Source organism: Cervus canadensis, chromosome 12, assembly GCF_019320065.1.
Source record: "Cervus canadensis isolate Bull #8, Minnesota chromosome 12, ASM1932006v1, whole genome shotgun sequence".
NCBI lineage: Eukaryota > Metazoa > Chordata > Mammalia > Artiodactyla > Cervidae > Cervus > Cervus canadensis.
The window spans coordinates 31,334,069-31,354,385 of record NC_057397.1 but is presented as its reverse complement, the minus strand read 5'-3'; the positions used below and the strand labels follow the sequence as shown (position 1 = coordinate 31,354,385).

Genomic DNA, 20,317 nt, shown 5'->3' with positions numbered 1-20,317 from the left:
GAGTTTGGCTACACTGCCAACTAGCATTCCATTTCCAGATGGCTCCTATTACCACTTAATTATTTTCAAATCCTGATTTTATTTCAAACAATTTACCATTGTCAAGGGTCACCTCCAAGTACAATATGGCTAAAATCAAATATTTTTGGTTCTAGGTCTATGGTTAGGAGAGTTGAAGAATGGCCTTCTTCAGAGTGATTGATAGACCATATGGCAAAATCTATAGCTAAACTCTAAACCCAACATTAAAATTTTAATAAAACTACAGATATTTTAATGACAATTATTCAGTCACAATTATTATTTATTTATTGATAAACAAGTCAGTACCAAATAAATCTGTTTATTAATTTATTAAATTTTCAGATATTTATTGAGCTCTTAATATGTAACTAAATAAGAGAACAGAGTCATTCCCTCTATGAAGTTGCATTCTAATAGAAGATAAGATGATTACAACTTATCATGAAAATCTTGTGAAAGTATATGCAGAAAGACAATATGATTAGATGACAAGAGTTGAAGAAAGTTTTGGGAATTTTTAATTTCCTTTGCATTATTAACCTATTTTCTAGACGTAATACTGATTGGAGACATATGGACTTGAGGGAAAGGAATTAAGTCTGAATTTAGACTTGGATTAAATACACTTTTGATCAATACTTTCTTGATTTTAGTCTTAGTTCATTAAAAATTATAGCACACACATAGAATTAATACACTATGCATCTTATAAGGGTGTTGTTTACCTGGTCATACCCATGTTGGGCACATATGTGTTGAATCTAAGAGAGTTAAACTATCCCAATTACATACACTGTCTTTATACACCACACACATATGAACACACACACACATTCCCTTAAAGGGTTTGTTTAATGCAAAATTTACAAAGACCTAAAAAAAATGGATGAGAATTATTAAATCCAAACTCTAGAATGAGAGTTTCCATATCTTTAAATGTGTAGGGAGTAAGGGGTATAAACGTGCTTGCCTTTGTTTTCGTGAAAGTTGTGGGCCACTTGTTCTTTTAGAGTTGGGGGATTCTCTTTTTATTCTACGCTGCCCTTTTCCTAGACTATTTTACTTAGGATCCCTTGTGTTAAAGATCTTCTAAACTACTCTCCTACTAAAAATAGATTAAAAGATAAATTACTCTTTATTTTCATACTTGCTTCAACTACAGTCTACTTTCTGAGTCTTCATCAGTTGTTTTCTAAAGAAGGTGTTCCCTCCACTAGAGTCTGTACAATGACAGTGTCCAATTCACTGCATTTCGGATGTGCCAGCTGAGTGTCGCTGCGGCTGTCTCCTCCTCTCACCTGAGCTCCCCCTCCTGGCTATGTTCTTTCTGGCCACATAATCCTACAGTTATAGAAGCAGGATCAGCATATTTACAAATGCCTTTTCACCTGGAAGAGTGATTTCCTGAATCTCTCTGGTACAGAATCATGCTACCCTGTAACATATCAGGTATCTCTGATGACTATAGCCCAAGGGAACAGTTAATTGATCACTTCACACCAATTATCATGAGGGCTAGGTTACTATTTATAATTTTTATTTCTCTCTACAGGCTACAAAAAAAAAAAGGTAAAATTCTGATATCTTATTGTTTTAAAAATCAACATTTTTCTTCAACGATTCAGACACTAACCTCTCATCTACAATGTTGAACCCATCTGTCTGAGAATGTCAATAACACCTAGAGAGCATGCACTGAATTACCTCCAAATTATAGTCATTCATTCTTTGTTATGGATATAATCCAATGACTTAAATCAGGGGATAGATATACTAATTGTCTTAAGTACTATTATAACATTAATCCTTCTATGAACTTAGAACAGTTTTACATATATCAATTTATTCATTTAACAAATACTGATAATTTCAAATATAATATTCAGCAGTTCCTAATATACTTTAAAACATTTTAATAACCACAAGTTATACTGATATAAATTTACAGTATTAATAGAAGACTCACATTTCAAATGGACATTTTATGTTGGTCTTCAGAAAGAATAATTCCCGTTTTAAGATACTATACCCCTTTTCAGAAAGTTAAGCTTATAGGTCTCTGTACCACAATTAAGATATCACTGAATCAAGATTTATAGACCCAAAGTATAGCTTCACTTTACATGTGCTCCACAAACAAGTCTGAATTTTTTGCAGATATTGTTTGATGTTAGGAAAAGGATGTACTATCATCATGAATGTCCTTTGGCTAAAAGGAATTTGTCAATAAACAGCAGTGTCTACTCACGTTTCTCTTGTTCTGCTTCTACCCCTTCACTTTCTGTGTCACTTGGCAAAATCCACGGTTGATGAACCACCTGCAGTTGCTTTAAAGAGTCATCCTGCCAAAGAAGAAACTTATTTGGATTAAATTCTAGAATGATATTGTGAATATGGATGAATACTTCAGTTCCTATGAATTACATGTCAAAAAAAAATAAGAATTTCCTCACAACAGAAAAGAATTCTAAGCTTAAATTCATTTCCATTTCATGGACATGCCACAAACTCCAAACTCATTATTTTTAACTTTCTCCTTTTAATAAGATTTAATGTCTCAATAAGAAATATCTAGGACTTCCCTGGTGGCTCAGATGGTAAAGAATCTGCCTGCAATTCAGGAGATCTGGGTTCAATCCCTGGGTCAGGAAGATCCCTGGAGAAGGGAATGGCAACCCACTCCAATATTCTTGCCTGGAGAATTCCATGAACAGAGGAACCTGGCAGGCTATAATCCATGGGGTCGCAAAGAGTCGGACACGACTGAGCAACTAACATACAACACTAGACTATGTTTCTTCCTGAGTTAATGTTTTTATGAATTCCTGGCACTCATTCTGGGGAATATAATAATGAAATATTCAATATAAAACTGCATAAAATGTGTCTGTTTGCCATCAAGTTTTCAATTCCTTTAAATGTGATTAAGGATTAGTAGGATTTAGCGAACAGTCTCAACTTTACCCTTTAGTACTACTTCACTGCCTCCTTCCTCTTATTACTTCCTATTTTCATTAATATAGTTCTTAAGTACTTCCTTGCTGCTCCATACCTCTGTCACTGACCTAAGGCAGTCCCTCATCATCTCACATCCTGACTGTAGTTATAGTTGTCTACAAGTTTTCTAGGATTAAGATTCATACCTTCCCTAGTTCCCTCCACCATTTCCTTGCCACGGTGAGATTTTAACAATGACACATGATGCATTCATTACCTCATTTATAACCCTGAGTGGTCTTCTCATTATCCCCAGCATAAAATCACAACTCAAGGCCCTTCATGCTAGCCTCTGATTTACCACCACTTCCATCTCCATTCCACCTTGACTGACACTTCCACTCCAGCTATCATTAACTGGTAGTTCCCCAAGTGTCTCATTCTCTCTAATTTACTAAGATGTTTTCATATGTTATACTTCCTGCTTAGGATGCACTCTATTTATCTGTCTCAAACATTAACAGTCCTCCCAAGGCTCAGTTGTCATCTCCATTGTGATGTTTTGATAAGTGCTCTGATGATCGATGTGCATGCATGCATGCTTCAGTTGTGTCTGACTCTTTTGTGACCCTGTGGACTGTCGCCTGCCAGGCTCCCCTGTCCATGGATTTCCCAGGCAGGAATACTGCAGTAGGTGCCAATTCTTTCTCCAGGGGATCTTCCTGAGCCAGGGATCAAACCAGGTCTCCTGCACTGGCAGGCAGATTCTTTACCACTGAGGCACCTGGAAAGCCCTGATTTATTTTTAGGATTTAATTTTTTTTTTCCAATACTGAATTTGGTCTTGCAGGAGTAAAGTACAGAAGCAGCACAAATCTGAAAAATCTTAACTTTAGAATTCCATAATACTACAGAGAACTACAGAAATAAATTTTCAAAAATCTTCATGTAACAGAAAGGGATATTACATCCCTACAGTTTTTCACATGGCATCTCTGGGTTTAAAGAATATGAAAAATGACCTTTTTGGTCTTATAAGGTAAAATCAAATGGCAAAAGTCCTTTGTTTAAAACAGAAAAAAGTTTAAAGTGATCATGAAAAAAATGTTTTTAATTGAAAAAGCATTTTGGCCATTTAGCTTTCTGGTCCAAATCCTAAAATCTGTTTTCATAGGAAAAGATACGACTAATAAGTCAATAGTGTTACTTTTTCCCACAATAGTTCAGAATATTCAGTAATATTACTGATTGGTTTCTGGTCTTAATGGCTTTACTGTTGAACAGATAAGCTATTCTTAGTTTACTACAAATTATTTAAAGTACAAATGAAACATTAGCTTGGTAAAATTTGTAGTTTGGGAAGAACTTTAAAATGTTGAGCTGTTGGAATCAGAATCATAGCGATAGTATAAATATTGCTATTAATAGATCATTTAAATGTTTTACTTTGGTTTTCCCTTGAATACAGTTAGTAATATAATGCACCTGTTTGCTTCATCAATGCCAACAGGCAAAACTATGTATGGCCAAAGTTCAGCCTATCAGACTACTTATAATTCTTTTTGATGGGGTCAAGGAGCTAAAATTGTGAACATTTTTAAAAACAAGAGTTGACATGTTCCTTTTTTGCCAACTTATTCAAAAATTTTTCTACAGGAATACTTAACTCTATCTGAGCATAGTACAAACTATTTCATATTCCCAAGAGCAAGTTCTTTGGATTGCTTTTAGAAGAAATGCCATTCATCCTTTTTCTAAAACACTTTCACCATAAGTATGTAAATGTCCAGGGACCAGAAGTGGTGGGAAATAGTGACATGTATCATATGGAAAACAGTCTCTAGCCCTGTATCAACATATCATTTTATCTGCTAACAGAGTAAGTGCTTTATAAACTTTAGTGGTATTGTTATTCCACATGGCTGGTTTATTTTTGGATTCTCTAAATGCAATCCATCAGTGATTGATGTCATGTGTGGCCATAGGTTATTCTGGTTATTTAGAGAGAAAAAAAAAAAAAGTCCTCTGCTCAAATGCTCACCATTGGATAATTTAACTCTGAGGCAACTAAATATTTCTTTCTTTTTGGTTAAGAAGGAAAATAATACACAAAACATCAGCTTCAACCTTTCAAAAGGGATTATCACTTTTATTTTATTTCTCTAAATATCTTTACTTCTTTAAGACCTCTAAAAAGCAAGTATTCCTGAAGCATGTTGCAAATAAAGCAAAACAATACTGTATCCCACTTACATACATTTAATAGACTGTAAAACTGAGAGAGAATTAAATCTATACTTCTGTTAAAATAAAATTCTCCATATATAACATATATTTAATACAATTTAGAAATAATTTTGTATTTGTTAATGAAATGGCTAGTATTAGGCTGAACACTGTAATTATTTTGTGAATTATACTTCTGTAGTTTATTTCTTTTGCATATTATCAGAGGACAATTAAAACATAAGAACTTCCCCAGTGGTCCAGTGGTTAAGACTCTGCCTTCCAATGCAGAGGATGAAGGTTCCATAACTGGTCAGGAAACCAGGATACTGCATGCCCCAGGGTACAGCCAATTTTTTTTTAAACTAAAATAAACATGACACTGTAAATCAACTATAATTAAAAATAAGAACAGGAAAGTGATACATTTGAGAAAATATAAGTTTGAATGAACAAGATCTGGGAAAAGAAAAAAAGGAGCAATAACAAAGTTACAAAAATACGGTAGATTATGAAAAACATTACAAAATAAACACATACAAGCTGCTAAAAAAAATTTATTCAACAAATTTGCTACACTACACTACGTATTGGTATTGCCCTCTGATAAAAGAAATGTTTACATATTGAGTTATAGGGAAGTCTTCTGGCTTATGCATGAGTTAACTTGAATCTGATCTAACTAAAATAGTCTGTTTGTGGCCTATCAAACATACATTGCACATCTGCTTTAATTATTAGGGAAAACGACACATTGACCAAAGAATAAAGAATGCCCATGTTAAAAATAAAGATTAAATGCCTCTCTTCCTGGGACCCCAATGCTGGGCCTGCTTCAATGATGACTCCCTTCCCAGGTGCCAAGCCACACTGACTTGCTGTGTATTTGCTGGACTGTTTTTTTTTTGAAACCTTGAAGAAATGTATCCCTGACTTGTTTGATGTCCTTTGTTCTGACAAGATACAAAACCGTGCTGAAAATCCTGCATTTCCTGAACAGTTTCTCAGAGTCATCTGGGAAGTAGGCTTCTGGGCTAGTCCTCAGTTTGGCTCAAAAAACACTTTTCTCTATGTTTCTTATTGATTGTTTACTGATTATTTTCATGACACCTCCATCTTATTTCTTAACTCATTCCTTTTTGTGGTGTTTCTATTCAAGGAAATTATAGGATGACATTGTAAAAACCTTGAAAGTAACAAAAGATGATTGGGTAGAGCCAATGAAAAACAAGTCATTTTTCTGGCAAGCCCTTTCATTTGTCTGATTTTATGAAGGCACTCTTTCATTGACTTTGAGCTATGTTATAACTTTGCAATTTATAGAAATGTATAGTAGTGCATGATAAAAAGCAAAGACCTCTTACTATTATAGGAGAATAATGTCATGCACATTCCTTCAAAAGTATAACTGGAACTTCATTACAGTGATGATCACAGGATATACCACAGGAGAAAAGATGCCAAAATCGGCATGAAAAGCAATTCTAAGTTATTTGGTTGCATAGAATCAATCCTCTTTCCAGTTCAGATGGTACAGCTGACAAAATCATCCTCAACAGATTTGGAAAGACCTGTCTGCTCAGCGTGCTTCTTTTCCTGTCTGACACCCTCGGAGACTATGACACTGCCTCTGGACACCGTGAGTTAGTTTACCCTCCGGTGTGTGTTGTCTCCAGCCTTCAGCTAACTTCCTGAAGTTATGACTGTGTGTTAGCCACTCAGTCGTGTCCGACTCTTTGCGACCCCGCAGACTGTAGCCCGCCAGGCTTCTCTGTCCATGGACATCTCCGGGCAAGAAGACTGGAGTGGGTTGCCATGCCCTTCTCTAAAGTGCTCTTGTGTGTGTGCATGCGCAGTCACTTCCGTCCTGTCCAACTCTTTGAGACCCCATGGACTGTAGGCCACCAAGCATCTCTGTCCATGGGATTTTCCAGGCAAGAATAGTGGAGTGGGTTGCCATTTCCTCCCCTAGGGGACCTTTCTAACCCAGGGATGGAACCCAAGTCTCCTGTGGCTCCTGCATTGGACGTGGATGGATTCCCACAGACCCAGCAGGGAAGCTGCTCTTGAACAAGTTTAAAAAATCACTAACTTCAGTCTTGAGCTCTTTATAGATACTCAATCATTTAAACTGACAATATTTATCTGATGGATACATATGCAAATGAATACATTTCTCTAATAATTAGGAGGTTTTTAAGCAGTATACCATGCTTGTTGGTATTGTTTAGTCACTAAGTAATGTCCAACTCTTTTGTGACCCCACGGACCTGTAGCCTACCAGGCTCCTTTGTCCCTGGAATTCTCCAGGCAACAGTACTGAGGTAGGTTGCCATTTCTTTCTCCAGGGGATCTTTCTGACTCAGGGACTGAATCCGGGTCTCCTGTATTGGCAGGAGGATTCTTTACCATGGAGCCACCAGGGAAACCCATATTGTATGCCACTTTCCAATTACTCCTCTAGGAAATGTGATATTTTAAATGGTTTAGCTTCTCTACAAAAGGTATAGCAAGCTTTGCAAGTATTTGGTTTTAAGTTGTTTTCAATTACATATATATATATATATTTTTTTGAGTGAATGTTAACATTATAATTTTAACAGCTAAAATTTTTGCAATGTGAAAATTTTATTCCTACCCTGAGTTATTAAGTACGTTACATGTAAAGAACACATAATTTCTTTTTAAACTGTTAGAACCATTTTGAGGATCAAGAGAAGTAAACTATTATAAAATATCTCCTTTTCATTTTGCCAAGAATACAAATCCTATCTGAAAAAATAAATAATACATTAAAAATATAGAAAATATAGACATTTCATTTTAGCTTTACCTCTAGAGGAGACCATATTGTCTCCTTAGTTTTGATTTAGGGCTGAACAGAATTGCCTCACATCATGTGGTTATGATTCTATCTAATTATAAGACTAAATTTACAAAATATAAAAAAAAGGGACTTTGATGTGCAAAGAGCTGTTCAAACTTTAGCAAGAAATGTTAAATATAATAAAAATGTAAACTCTATGGTTTATTTGAGTTTTAGTGTATACTAAATAAAAGCAAATGCTTGCTAGATCACTTTTAACTTCAATGCTTCTAACATTTATAAATACTGCTCCTCATTGTTTGCTGATTCTACTAACAAGAAGGAGGGCAAAAGCAAAATAAGAGTGTAAGAGAGAAGAAACAAAAACTATCATTTTATGCCTCACATTCTCAACATTTTGCACTGGCAAGGAAGAAGAATTTAAATATATATTTTCTACAGACCAAATGGAATGATTAACATCTGCAAAAAAAGAAACTATCAATAAATTAATAGTTCATTAATTAAGGTCATACTTAGTTTTTATGTAAAGGATGATTATCTATTGGTTTTAAATAGAGCTAAAATCTAAATATCAACCAATATTATATTAAAAATACTATGTGTACTGACCCCCTAGAAAGGTAAGGCTTACCTTGGTTAGCTCACACATAGTCCTAAATTCAAACTGAAAGTGAGCAGTGAATCTCAGAAGCTAGAGAGAGATTATATACCCCAATCAACCAAAAAATATTATTCTTGAGAGTAAATGAATAAACAGAGTAGATAAATAAATAAATTAATAAGAATTTCTCCCTAATCTATGTTAAACAAAATTGGGGATTTTCCATGATGTATGCAGTTATTTTCTAGAAATAGCATCGGAAAGAACACGTCAGAGCAGCACTTCTCAAACTATAGGGTATTTATGAATCACACAGAATTCTTGGTAGAAATGTAAATTTTGATTTTTTGGCTCTGGTGTGAGTGCTGAGATTTGGCATTTCTTGCAAGTCCCCAGGGGATCCAGCGTCACTGGTCAGAGGGACACTCTGAGGAGCAGTGTCCTGCCATTACTTCCGATGTGTGTCGGATGCTTAGTTGTGTCTGACTCTGTGACCCCATGGACTATACCCTGCCAGGCTCCTCTGTCCATGGAATTCTCCAGGCAAGAATACTGGAGTGGGTTGCCATTCCCTTCTCCAGGGGATCTTCCCGACCCAGGGATTGAAACTGAGTCACCTGTGTTTCTTGCATTTGGCAGGTGGATTTTTTTTTTTTTTAAATCACTGAGTCACTTGGGAAGCCCTTGTCACATAAAGTATTTATGCAACTGCATATAACATGCACGTTTAGATTGCATATGTATAATGATGGAGAAAATAAGGATCTTTTCCTTGGATAAGAACCATAAAACTAGACTGTCTCTTTTTAAAAGTTCTATCACATATGCAGCCCTCTTCCTGTACTGGCATCTCAATGGTCCCCTTTCTCTACAGTACTAGATCCATACAGGACACATTAGAAAAGGTATTAGGCACCCTTTTTGTGGAGGTGACCTACTACCCTTAGTCCCTGGTGGGGAATGCTGACCAAGGGCTTGAGCAACCATGGAATCCTAAAGGGAGGTTCTAAGTGTACATACTGAAAATAGTATCTCTATCTTCTTGGGAAACATTAATTGCTTTAATATATTTATCTAGATTTTGACATCAAGTACATTAAACTGAAATTTTAAATTGATGCACCAACCCTCCAATTTTTTTTTTTTTTTGCTCCATATATTTTGATTTTTCTAACCTGAGTTCAGAACTTCTACTCAGTTATTTCCTTGCTTTCCTTTTGCTGCCCTTTCTCCATGTGCCTTTGGTAAAATTTCAACCACCTCCACACAAGCATGCAAACCAGAGATGTTAGAAACTTAAAGGGGGTGCTATGCACTCGAATTTTCCTCTTCGAGTGATATCTGGAAGCAAGAGTGACTGTAAGTATGGGTACACTGTTCTGAATAAATATATGAAGTACCTATTACACAGAGTAGGCCACTCAAAATGATCTTTGAGTGGATTCATGCATGCAAGAATCAAATATTTAGAGAAACAGATTCTGTCTCGCCGAGAAGCAATATTCAAACCAAATATTTGCTACTTCTATGACTTCATTGCCAAACTGTTTCCCAGTTTCCTTCACCTGCAAAAGATTCAGATGGCTAATTTAGTGACCATTATGGTTTGGCTTCAGACCAAGGTTTATGGAGTCTGTCCACTGGCTTATCTGAGAGTTCTCAAATGCAGTCTGCAGACAGAGCAGAAACACATCCTGAGACACAGAGAATCCTTGGCTATCTCCAAAATAAAACCAGGAGTTTCAATGCCTTTGCAACAAAAATCTGCCAGACATTTCTATTGTCAAGATAGCACTTTGCTTAATGACTTGTAGGAATAACATCCTTGATAAGCATTTATCACATGAATGAATGCCAAACTGGTACAGCTTATTCTCTCATAAGAGCAATGATCACGTCTTATTTTGTTGTGCACAGCCAATATAAAACATGTGTTTCTCATTTATTAGGATATCAACAAATGCTTGTGAATGAAAATACATAATAGCCTTAGGTTTATACCATTTTACATTCATTTTCAAGATGAATTAAATATAGGATCTCCTCACCAGAGAGGAACATAACACCATTTTGATAACCTACTATATACTGTCTTTTTTTTTTGTAGGCATGACCAGTGAATGGGTATGGACTGTAAACCCTACATGCAGATGGAGAAAGCCCAAGTGGGTGTCTCACCCCATATGATAGACTGATTTCAGACCATGTACAAGACCACCTGAAAACTCACTTCTTCCATGTAGTTTTTCAATGACTGTCCTCCACTGACCGCTTCTCCCTAGAGGCAGAGAGGAAGAGAGGTTGAAAAAGTCAGGAGAAGGAGAAAGAAAAGAAGAGTCATGAAAAGTAGTAGAATCTGGGAGCAACACTAAATCTATACTATTCCCCCACCACTTCTTTTGGTGGTTGTTGTTTAGTTGCAAAGTCATGTCTGACTGTTTCACAACCTCATGGACTGTAGCCCACCAGCCTCTTCTGTCAATAGGATTTCCCAGGCAAAAATACAAGAGTGGTCGCCATTTCCTTCTCAAGGCAATCTTACCGATCCAGGAATCAAACCCTCATCTCCTGCACTGGCAGGCGGATTCTTTACCACTGAGTCACCAGGGAAACCCCACCTCAGTTGATACTTGTGGGGTCAACCATTTGACAAATTCTGGCTTGGAAGGAAATAATTTTTTCAAGGCAACAATATATCTTTCAGGTGGATTTTAGGTCACATAAAGAAACAGCACCTAGTGGAGCTATAATAACTACACCTTAGGCGTTAGTCACTCAGTCATGTCCAACTCTTTGACGCCATGAACTGCAGCCCACCAGGCTCCTCTGTCCATGGGATTCTCCAGGGAAGAATACTGGAGTAGGTAGCCATTCCCCTCTCCAGGAGATCTTCCTGACCCAGGGATCGAACCCAGGTCTCCTGCATTGTGGGCAGATTCCTTACCATCTGAGCCACCAAGGACAACTTAGGACTGAATGCTAAATGACTAGCATCCAAATTTCTGTTAGTAACTTTATAAATATGTACTTAAAACTAGGCTAATAAAAAGTCACTAATTCTGTATTCAATAAATCTGTGTGAAGACCTAACATTATATAAATATATGTGTAACAAGTCATATAAAAGTTATACATATATACACCTATATACATAACTATATGGAAGTACAGTTGATTTACAATATTGTGTTCATTTCAGATGTACAGCAAAGTGATTTAGTTTAGAAAAAGATATATTTCTATACTTCATGGCCAGAAACATTTGGAAATAAATTATGGGATACCACGAAATGATAAATTCTAGGACATCATGTGTGTTTAAACGATAACTAAATAAATATGAATAAAGCTTACATTTGTTTCTATAACTTTTCAAAGACCCTCCTTTTTAACTTTTCAAGGCTCTCGTATGCATGATCTTATTTGATTGATTTTTTTTACTACAACTTGAGGGTAAGGCATCCTCAGGCCAATTCGATCCATAAAGAAATTGAAGGCAGGGCTGCAGACAGCAATGCTTAAAGGCCAGGAGCCAAAAAAGGCATTGCTGGGTCTGGAGTCAACCCTGACACTCTTACACCTTGCTGAAATGAAAATTCTAAAATGAAAAATTAAATTCACTTTAGTATTTTTAAAAAATGGTGATATGAGACCCAGCTTTAACCCCTGGGTTGGGAAGATCCCCTGGAGAAGGGAATCGCTACCCATTCCAGTATTCTTGCCTGGAGAATCCCCATGGACAGAGGAGCCTAATGAGATACAGTGCATGGGATCGCAGAGAGTCGGACATGACTGAGCAACTAACACTTTCACAACTTCACATACTCCAAAGCACTTTCAGAGGGTTTAAAAAAAAAAAAAGCTTCTTCTTTATTTTTTTTCCCAAAACAAAAATTAATCTTGGAATAAAGTTCTGGGATTCTTTAGAAATCACAGATGGGGTCATATTTTTTTCACAAATTATGGTTTTCACAAGCAAAAAAATAATATGCTGTAGTTTAAATGTTTTCAAATGCTTCCAAGCTTGTGGGATTTTTTTAATGGATAAGATAATGAAAGAGATAGGATACTTATATTTATTTAAACTAAAGCATAAACTGTTAGGAAAAATCAAATCCATATATATCCCCCCAAACTGTGAGAAATTTAATCAAGGCAGGCAGACAGGGCTGGAAACTTACTTCAGATAAACTGCTTTTTACAGTTGAATTAACTATACTATCTCCCCTCATTTGGACAACTGGTCTTGAAAGAATGCTGTGGGTTCTTCCAATCTGGCTCTTCCTCCTGACAGAACCAGTGCATTTCTGCCAATACTCCTTTCCTCTTTGCCTGTGCTGTTGGGGTGAGAGGTATGCGTGTGTGCTAAGTCACTTCAGTCGTGTCCAACTCTGTAACCCTATGGGCTGTAGCCCTCCAGGTTCCTCTGCCCATTGGATTATCCAGGCAAGAACACGAGTGGGTTGCCATGCGCTCCTCCAGGGGATCTTCCTGACCCAGGGATCTAACCCACGTCTTTTCTCTCTTGTCTTGGCAGGCAGGTTCTTTATCACTAGAGGCATCTGGGAAGCCCAGGGATGAGAGGATGAGATGGCAAATGGTTTGGAATTAGATAGAGACCTGCCTTTTGGAAGGGCCAGCATCTAAGGCCTAACAGTGAGATGCTGGAGAGCAGTCCCTAGGTGCTTGCTGAAAAGAGCAATTTGTTTTCCTTGGATCTGCAACATGGTTGTTTTCCCCCATTGTCTGGAAACTTGCAGAATCAGAGCTAGACCTGGTGATGACTGAGGGCCTTCTTGATGACCAGATGTAACAAAAGCACTGTGTACCCTCCAGGGCTTTGCTTTCTTTTTCCAACAGTGCCAGGTCCTTTTGAATATCTACAGCAGAGAAAAGGGAGCAACCCACACAACACGATTTGTTTCAAAGGCCACACAGATCGGAGTCTGGCTGTAACCCCCTCTCCGATCACTGACATGGGTAGCACTGATGAATGAGGAGCATGAAGTAAAAAACTTCAAGAGGAAAACAGAGGGAATGGGTCTTTTGAGAGAGGATGATAAATATGGCACAGAGCCAAGTGAACCAGATAACGAACAAGACATCAGAATCTCTAAGTCTTGGGGTCAGAGGAGATGGCACTGGTTAGGAGGTCTGATTCAACAAGTCTGTCCTCGGTTCCCCATTTCCAACATAGCGCTGCTGCCACGCTGACTTTCTTCCTTACCCTACTGGTGGTGCGAATGAAATAAAACCACTTCCAAAGCACAAGGCTATCAACTTCGGTCATCTTATAAAGAACTGGCATTTTAGATATCAAGGCATTCTAAGAACATAATATGATGTTAATCACCTGGAAATGAATCAAAAGTACCTAAATGCAATTTCCCTTGAAAAAAGCAAAGAGAAGAAAGGGGGTAGAAGGGAGGCAGACTGGGGCGTGTGAAGGAAAGAAAGGGCAGAATACATGGAAACTGTGCCTAAAAAAAAAGGAAGAAAAGGTATTTCCTGAAATGTGGTTTCAGTTATCATGAATCTTAATATAACCAACAGTTGAGATAAAAACGCTTTGAATGTGAATTACAAAATATATTATAAACTCAGCGAAAGGAAGAAAAGAGGCTGATATGATTACTGCTTAACTTATGACACAGGATCACGGCTGTTAAGAGATGGAAGGCTCTTGTCACTCTCCTAGCTTTTTTTCCAATTAAGGAAGCATTCTTAGTGAGATGGAATATTCTAGAGACAGAGCTAGGATTAGACTCACACTCTCCCAAATCTATCACCATTTTCCATCATACAAGACTGCTCTTGTTTCTATCAGTAAGTATTTCCTGTTCCTCTCTTACTAATCTTTAAACAAAATATGTACAGACTTGCACTTGCATATAGGGTACATTTATTCTCAAACATTTCATGTCTAATACCTCTGGTATTCATTTCCTTCAGAGAAAGTTCCAAGAGAATCCTACTTCCACCAGAATGTTCTTTCTTCCCACCTTTTTTTTTTCAAATGAAACTAAAAAATAATTTTAATACAGAGGAGACTCTCTTAAGAAGTACCTGGGGGTACTTATAACCCATAGAATGGGAGCTCCATATAAACGGCAAAGGCATTTCTGAACCTAAGGGACCCATGACACTTTACTCTTCTGTTTCAAAAGTGTTTATTAAGCACCTATTCTGTGCCACACAATTTACCAGGCTTGGGGACAAAGAGGTGAATAAGAACTAATCCCTACCATAGAAAGTTTACCTTGAGAAAACATATCTACAAGTTATTAGAAGATAGGGCAGAAGTTATTTGACACAGATAAGCCCAAGGTGCTATAGGAAAAAAATAGGAGGAAAGGGCATCTTGTCTTTCATTTATTAAACAAGCATGTTTTGAGAATGTCTACGTGCTGGGAACTCTTATGACCACTTGATACATAGGATGAAGGAGTCAAAGGAGAAATATTAAAACTGAGCAAATTATTTTTAAGCTTAGTCCTAAAGACTTCGTCGATTAGCCAGATGAAGGAGCTGAATAAGGAAGAGGACTCTTACCAGGCAGAAGGAAAATTCTCTACAAGGGCCCAGATCCAACACAGCAAATACCTGAAGCCACAAGTATTACAATGAAAATCACCAATACACCATGCATTGAAATATATATTGTATTTTGAGACAGAGAGATATCAATATCATGTCATTTCCTGATTTTATACTATACTTTCCTGTAATATAGCTGCTAATTAAATGATTATATGTTGTGTGTGTGTGTTATTTGTTTGTCTTTTGGCCATGCCAACAACGGATGGAACCTGGGCCCCCTGCAGTGGAAGCAGCAAGTCCTAACCACTGGACTGCCAGGGAATTCCCTGTTGGGTTTTCTAAAGTGTATTACACATGGTTACTGAATTTGTGGTAGATGATAAAAAGACTGAAGTTCAACTTTCCAAACTTCAGCAAATTTGACAGGTAGCAACTACTACTGACGTCCAAGACAACAGGCAGTGAGCTAGGTCCAATGTGTAAAAAATTGGGTGCCACAGTTTAGAAAATCAAAAATTCTGGGCAAGTTCTGAAGTCTTTTATATCACTGATTTAGTCAATAAATTAATAGCTAACTTGTGTTTTCAGACTTAAATATATGAACAGATGTTCTTTCTAATTGATCCCAATGTTTTTTCATATTGCTGAAAAATATTTTTTATGAAACTTTGTTTACAATCTCACGAACAAATATAGCATCAGTACAGACCCTCTTTGTCTGAAAATGACACTGCATACCTGGCAACAGTGAGCCAGACTGATATACTCTAGGAAATTCATTGTATTTTAAAGAAAAATAAAGTCCTTTTGACATCTAGAAAAACATATTGCATGATTTACAAGGGGAAAACTTAGATTATCATTAGACTTTAACAGCAGTGATTTATAACAGTAGAAAAATGAAGTAATATATTTAAGATACTGAAGTTTCCTTCAAAATGTGAGCCCAGTAATCCAATGGAGAGTGATTCAGAAAACCAAAATGCCTAGATCTAAGAACAGATGGTGAGCATTAACTATAGTTATCTGTCCTAAGACCACAAGACAGCTGAAAAGCAGAGAATATATTATGCATTGGCTATATATTCTTGACAATGTGGATTTTGTACAACTATTAAAAAGTTGGGGAGAGAATAGAAAAGGTAAATGCATTTTTTTCAGTATTTTATATTGGTAGATAGGCTGATATTTTTATCTTGAGACTCCTGTATATAACACGGAATAAAACAAATGAGTTATTATGGAATATTTTAAATTCCAATATCACCTTTATCACTGAGAATTGTTGGTATGGAAAAAAGGAGATAAAGCTATAATACAAAAAGAGTTTAAATTTAAGTCTTAGCACTCTCTACTTTGAATTGAAAGTGTCAATGTGAACTAACTGTCCACTCAAAGGCACTGGAAACAGGGCTTCCCTGGTGGCCCAGCGGTAAAGAATCTGCCTGCCAATACAGGAGACATGGGTTTGTTCCCTGGTCTGAGACTATCCCACTTGCCATGGGGCAACTGAGCCCATGCACCCCAACTACTGAGCCCGTCTCTAGAGCCCGGGAGCTGCAACCATTGAGCCCACATGCCACAACTGCTGAAGCCTGAGTGCCCTAGAACCTGTGCTCTGCAACAAGAGAAGTTGCTGCAACGAGAAGCCAGAGTACCACACCTTGAGGGTAGCCCCTGCTTGCAGCAACTAGAGGAAGCCTGTATGAAGCAGTGAAGACTCAGCCCAGCCAAAAATAAATAAATAAAATAAATAACATAATAAATAAATAAATAAATAACATATAAATAAATAATAAATAAAAAAAATAACAACTCAGGAGCAATGAGAATCCCTGGTATCCAGATTGTGATCTGGAAACATCAGTTCTCACTAAAAGAAACTAGGACTTTTCAAAAAAAAAGGTTGATCCTATATTTGGGGCAGGATACATACCATATTAGCTTGGAATACCTTGTGCTACCCAATAGCAAGCCAGCTATCAGAGACTACCAGGGGTAGGATGGAATGACCCACAAATAAATGTGAGGAAGCTTAAAGAAGGAATTATTTATCTTCATCATCTTGAAAACTAGCAAGTAAAGGAGAGAAATCAAGCATGTATCCTCGCCTTTCTTAGGAGAACTGTATTCCTGGCCAATCACATAGTAACTTGAGAGAAAGGGTCTCTTAGCAAAAGCATTCCAACAATAAATACAAAAGGAAGTGATGAAATTAAAACATCATCACCTGTCAGCTGTCAATGAATAAACAGATATTGGTATCAAGTATCTATGGCTGCTAAGATGATAACATGAAAAAAAAACAAACAACAACTAGATATCATGTGTCTCCTCTAGTCATGCCAAAGAGGAGCTTTATCCAGTTTCTAGATAAATACAGGAAAATACAGAGAACTGAAGAGCCCCTTGAATTGCACCAAGAATATGAAGTTAGCAAAATTCAGACTGAAGAAAATCTGATAGGTCAAGTGGCCAGGGTTCTTTAACACATAAATTGTAAGAAAATATAAAAAATGGAAGAGTAATATAAAGTTTAAAAAAGACTTCAGCAGGGCAAGGGAAGGTGGGATGAACTGGGAGACTGGGATTGACATAAATATAATAGCATGTAGAAAGCAGGGAACTAATGAGGACCTGCTGTAGGGCACAGAGAACTCGACTCAGTGCTCCTTGGTGACTTAAATGGGAAGGGAATCCAAAAACGGGGAAATATGTTTATGAATGACTTATTCACTTGGCCAGACAGCAGAAAATAACACAAAACTGTAAAGCAACTATATTCCAATAAATTAAAAAAGAGAGAGAGACAAAGACATACCTGACTTTTGAAAGTTGGTGAGGTTAACAACAGGGGCTTCCCTAGTGTATCAGATGGTAAAGAATCTGCCTGCAATGAGGGAGAGCTGGGCTCGATTCCTGGGTTGGGAAGATCCCCTGCAGGAGGGCTTGACAACCCACTCCAGTATTCTTGCCTGAGAATCCCCAAGGACCAAGGAGCCTGGTGGGCTACAGAGCAGTGGGTCACAAAGAGTCAGACACAACTTAGGGACAAAGCGCACAAAAGGGTAACAATAGTGTCAAAGACTGCATGTTTAGGGCTTCCCAGAGGGTGTGGTAGTAAAGAATCCACCTGTCAAAGAAGGAGATGTAAAAGACACGGGCTTGACCCATGGGTCAGGAAGATCTCCTGGAGTAGGAAATGGCAACTCACTCCAATATTCTTGCCTGGGAAATCCCATGGACAGAGGAGCCTGACGGGTTACAGTCCATGGGGTCACAAAGAGCTGGACACAACAGCACAGAGCATGATACACATTTAGGTGATAAAGCTACTTTTAGAGCACAAGTTGATTATTATAAAAGTTAGAATAGTTTTTACTTGTGGGGAGAGGCAGAAGTTGCAGAGGGTATACTGAAAGGACACCTTAGTTGTCTGGCAAAGTGTCATTTCTTGATTTGAGTAATATTCTCATTATAAAAGTAATTAAGCAATATATGTGAGTCATTTTCTTTGTGTTTTGTAATGAAAAGATATTTTAAAATAAACAGCCATTTCTAATATTAAACTATATTGTTACAAGCATAACTGTAAGGTCCAACTAAAACTCTTAAAAAATCAGAATGAAATGTTATAAAGTTCTATTTATTGCTGGCTTTACCTACATGGTGACATACCCAATTCCCCATTTAAGCTAAATCTTTTGTTCTATGTAAAGAGGTAATTATTGGTTATATATCTAGAAAAGCAGTTAAAGGACACTCATCATTCTGATTCAATCTTAAGCTAATCTAATTATAACACTGACCTCATAAAAATCGGTTGGCAATTTTGATTTTTACCATTTGAAATAATTAAGCCTTTAAATTCTGTTCCATTAAGCTTTTAAAAAAATCAATAGATATCACTCGGGAATCTGTAAAGTACCTGTATAAATTCTCTGAGGTCAGTGAAAAACGAATGTCAGTCTCATAATTTAAACCAAACATACAATGTGTTCTTTTAAAATTAAATTAACCTGTGTCTTTGCAAAATGCCTAAATGGCTAAGGTGACCAACTTCCTGAACTGTGACTCAGATGGGAGCCTGCAAGAAAGCTGATATCCAAGGCTCATGAAATACCAAGATGTTAGGTCTCTCTTGTTCTCAGTTCATGTTTCCTTAATTTAAAAAAATGATCAGTGTTTATGATAAGCAATAATACTCGGCATTTCTCCACACTGAGGGAAACATATTTCTATAACCAAGAGAAATATGTTTGTATGGACCCAATCTTGAACACAATTACATGGACACAATCTTGTGCTGGTTTCTTTTAACATATGTCTCTTATTTTTTTCATTCAACAATAAAAAAAAGATCAGTTACACAGCTCAGACACCTTTGAAAATTTTAATACACATTAAAGGGCTACAGAATAACTTAAACATTATAAGAAAAATGAAAAATTCATTGTAGGAAAAATCTTGTAAATAAATGTAGGTAGTATAATGCAGAAGTCCATTTGAAACTTAACGCATTTATTTGAAAAGGGCTAAATGTGTTTGTTTTTCTTTTTTAATTTTGAACTGATTCCTTACGTAGTCCAAAGAGCATATCAGCAGAATTAAGGTCCAAACCAAATAAACCAAATGCATGAATTAACATTATCTAGCCTGTCACAAACTCGACAACTGATGTCATCAGCAGTGTCACTGGGACAGTTGTGACACGCTTGAGGGAAATGCGTAGAAACAGCATCAACTGTCCAAGAAACAGAGATGACCTCCAAATAAATCAGAGAAATGACTTGGAGGGGAAGATAAAAGAGGCCTTTAACTGACTCAAAGTATCACAGTATTACCTCTGAAAGTTTACCTATTGTTTCTAGGATAATTTGAAAAGGCAACTCTCACAAGTGTGTCCAAACTCACCACTTGTGTTTAATGTACTACAGTATTTCTTTTGCTTAACATTCTGAGTTCAATCCCTGGGTCCAGAAGATTCCCTGGAAAAGGAAATGGCAACCCATCCCAGTATTCTTGCCTAGAGAATTCCATGGACAGAGGAGCCTGGTGAGCTACAGTCCATAGGGTCACAAAGAGTCGGATATGGCTGAACAACTAACGCACACACACAATATGGGTTTAATGCGGGTTGGCCACTGGACTAAGATTTG

The 20,317-nt window shown here is 37.0% G+C and overlaps 1 protein-coding gene across 5 annotated transcripts in view; it reads right to left on the bottom strand.

The window, feature by feature from the left end:
• The window catches only part of C12H8orf34 (chromosome 12 C8orf34 homolog), a 340,089-nt gene that overhangs the window by 19,326 nt on the left and 300,446 nt on the right, over nucleotides 1-20,317 (bottom strand). For 3 of the 5 annotated variants that reach the window (XM_043484015.1, XM_043484016.1, XM_043484018.1), the window contains 2 exons: nucleotides 10,849-10,896; nucleotides 2,273-2,366 (listed from right to left, as the gene is read on the bottom strand). In XM_043484015.1, coding sequence (XP_043339950.1) covers nucleotides 2,273-2,366; nucleotides 10,849-10,896 — 142 coding nt within the window. The remainder of the gene's footprint in view (nucleotides 1-2,272; nucleotides 2,367-10,848; nucleotides 10,897-20,317) is intronic. The other 2 variants (XM_043484017.1, XM_043484019.1) reach the window with 1 other exon arrangement.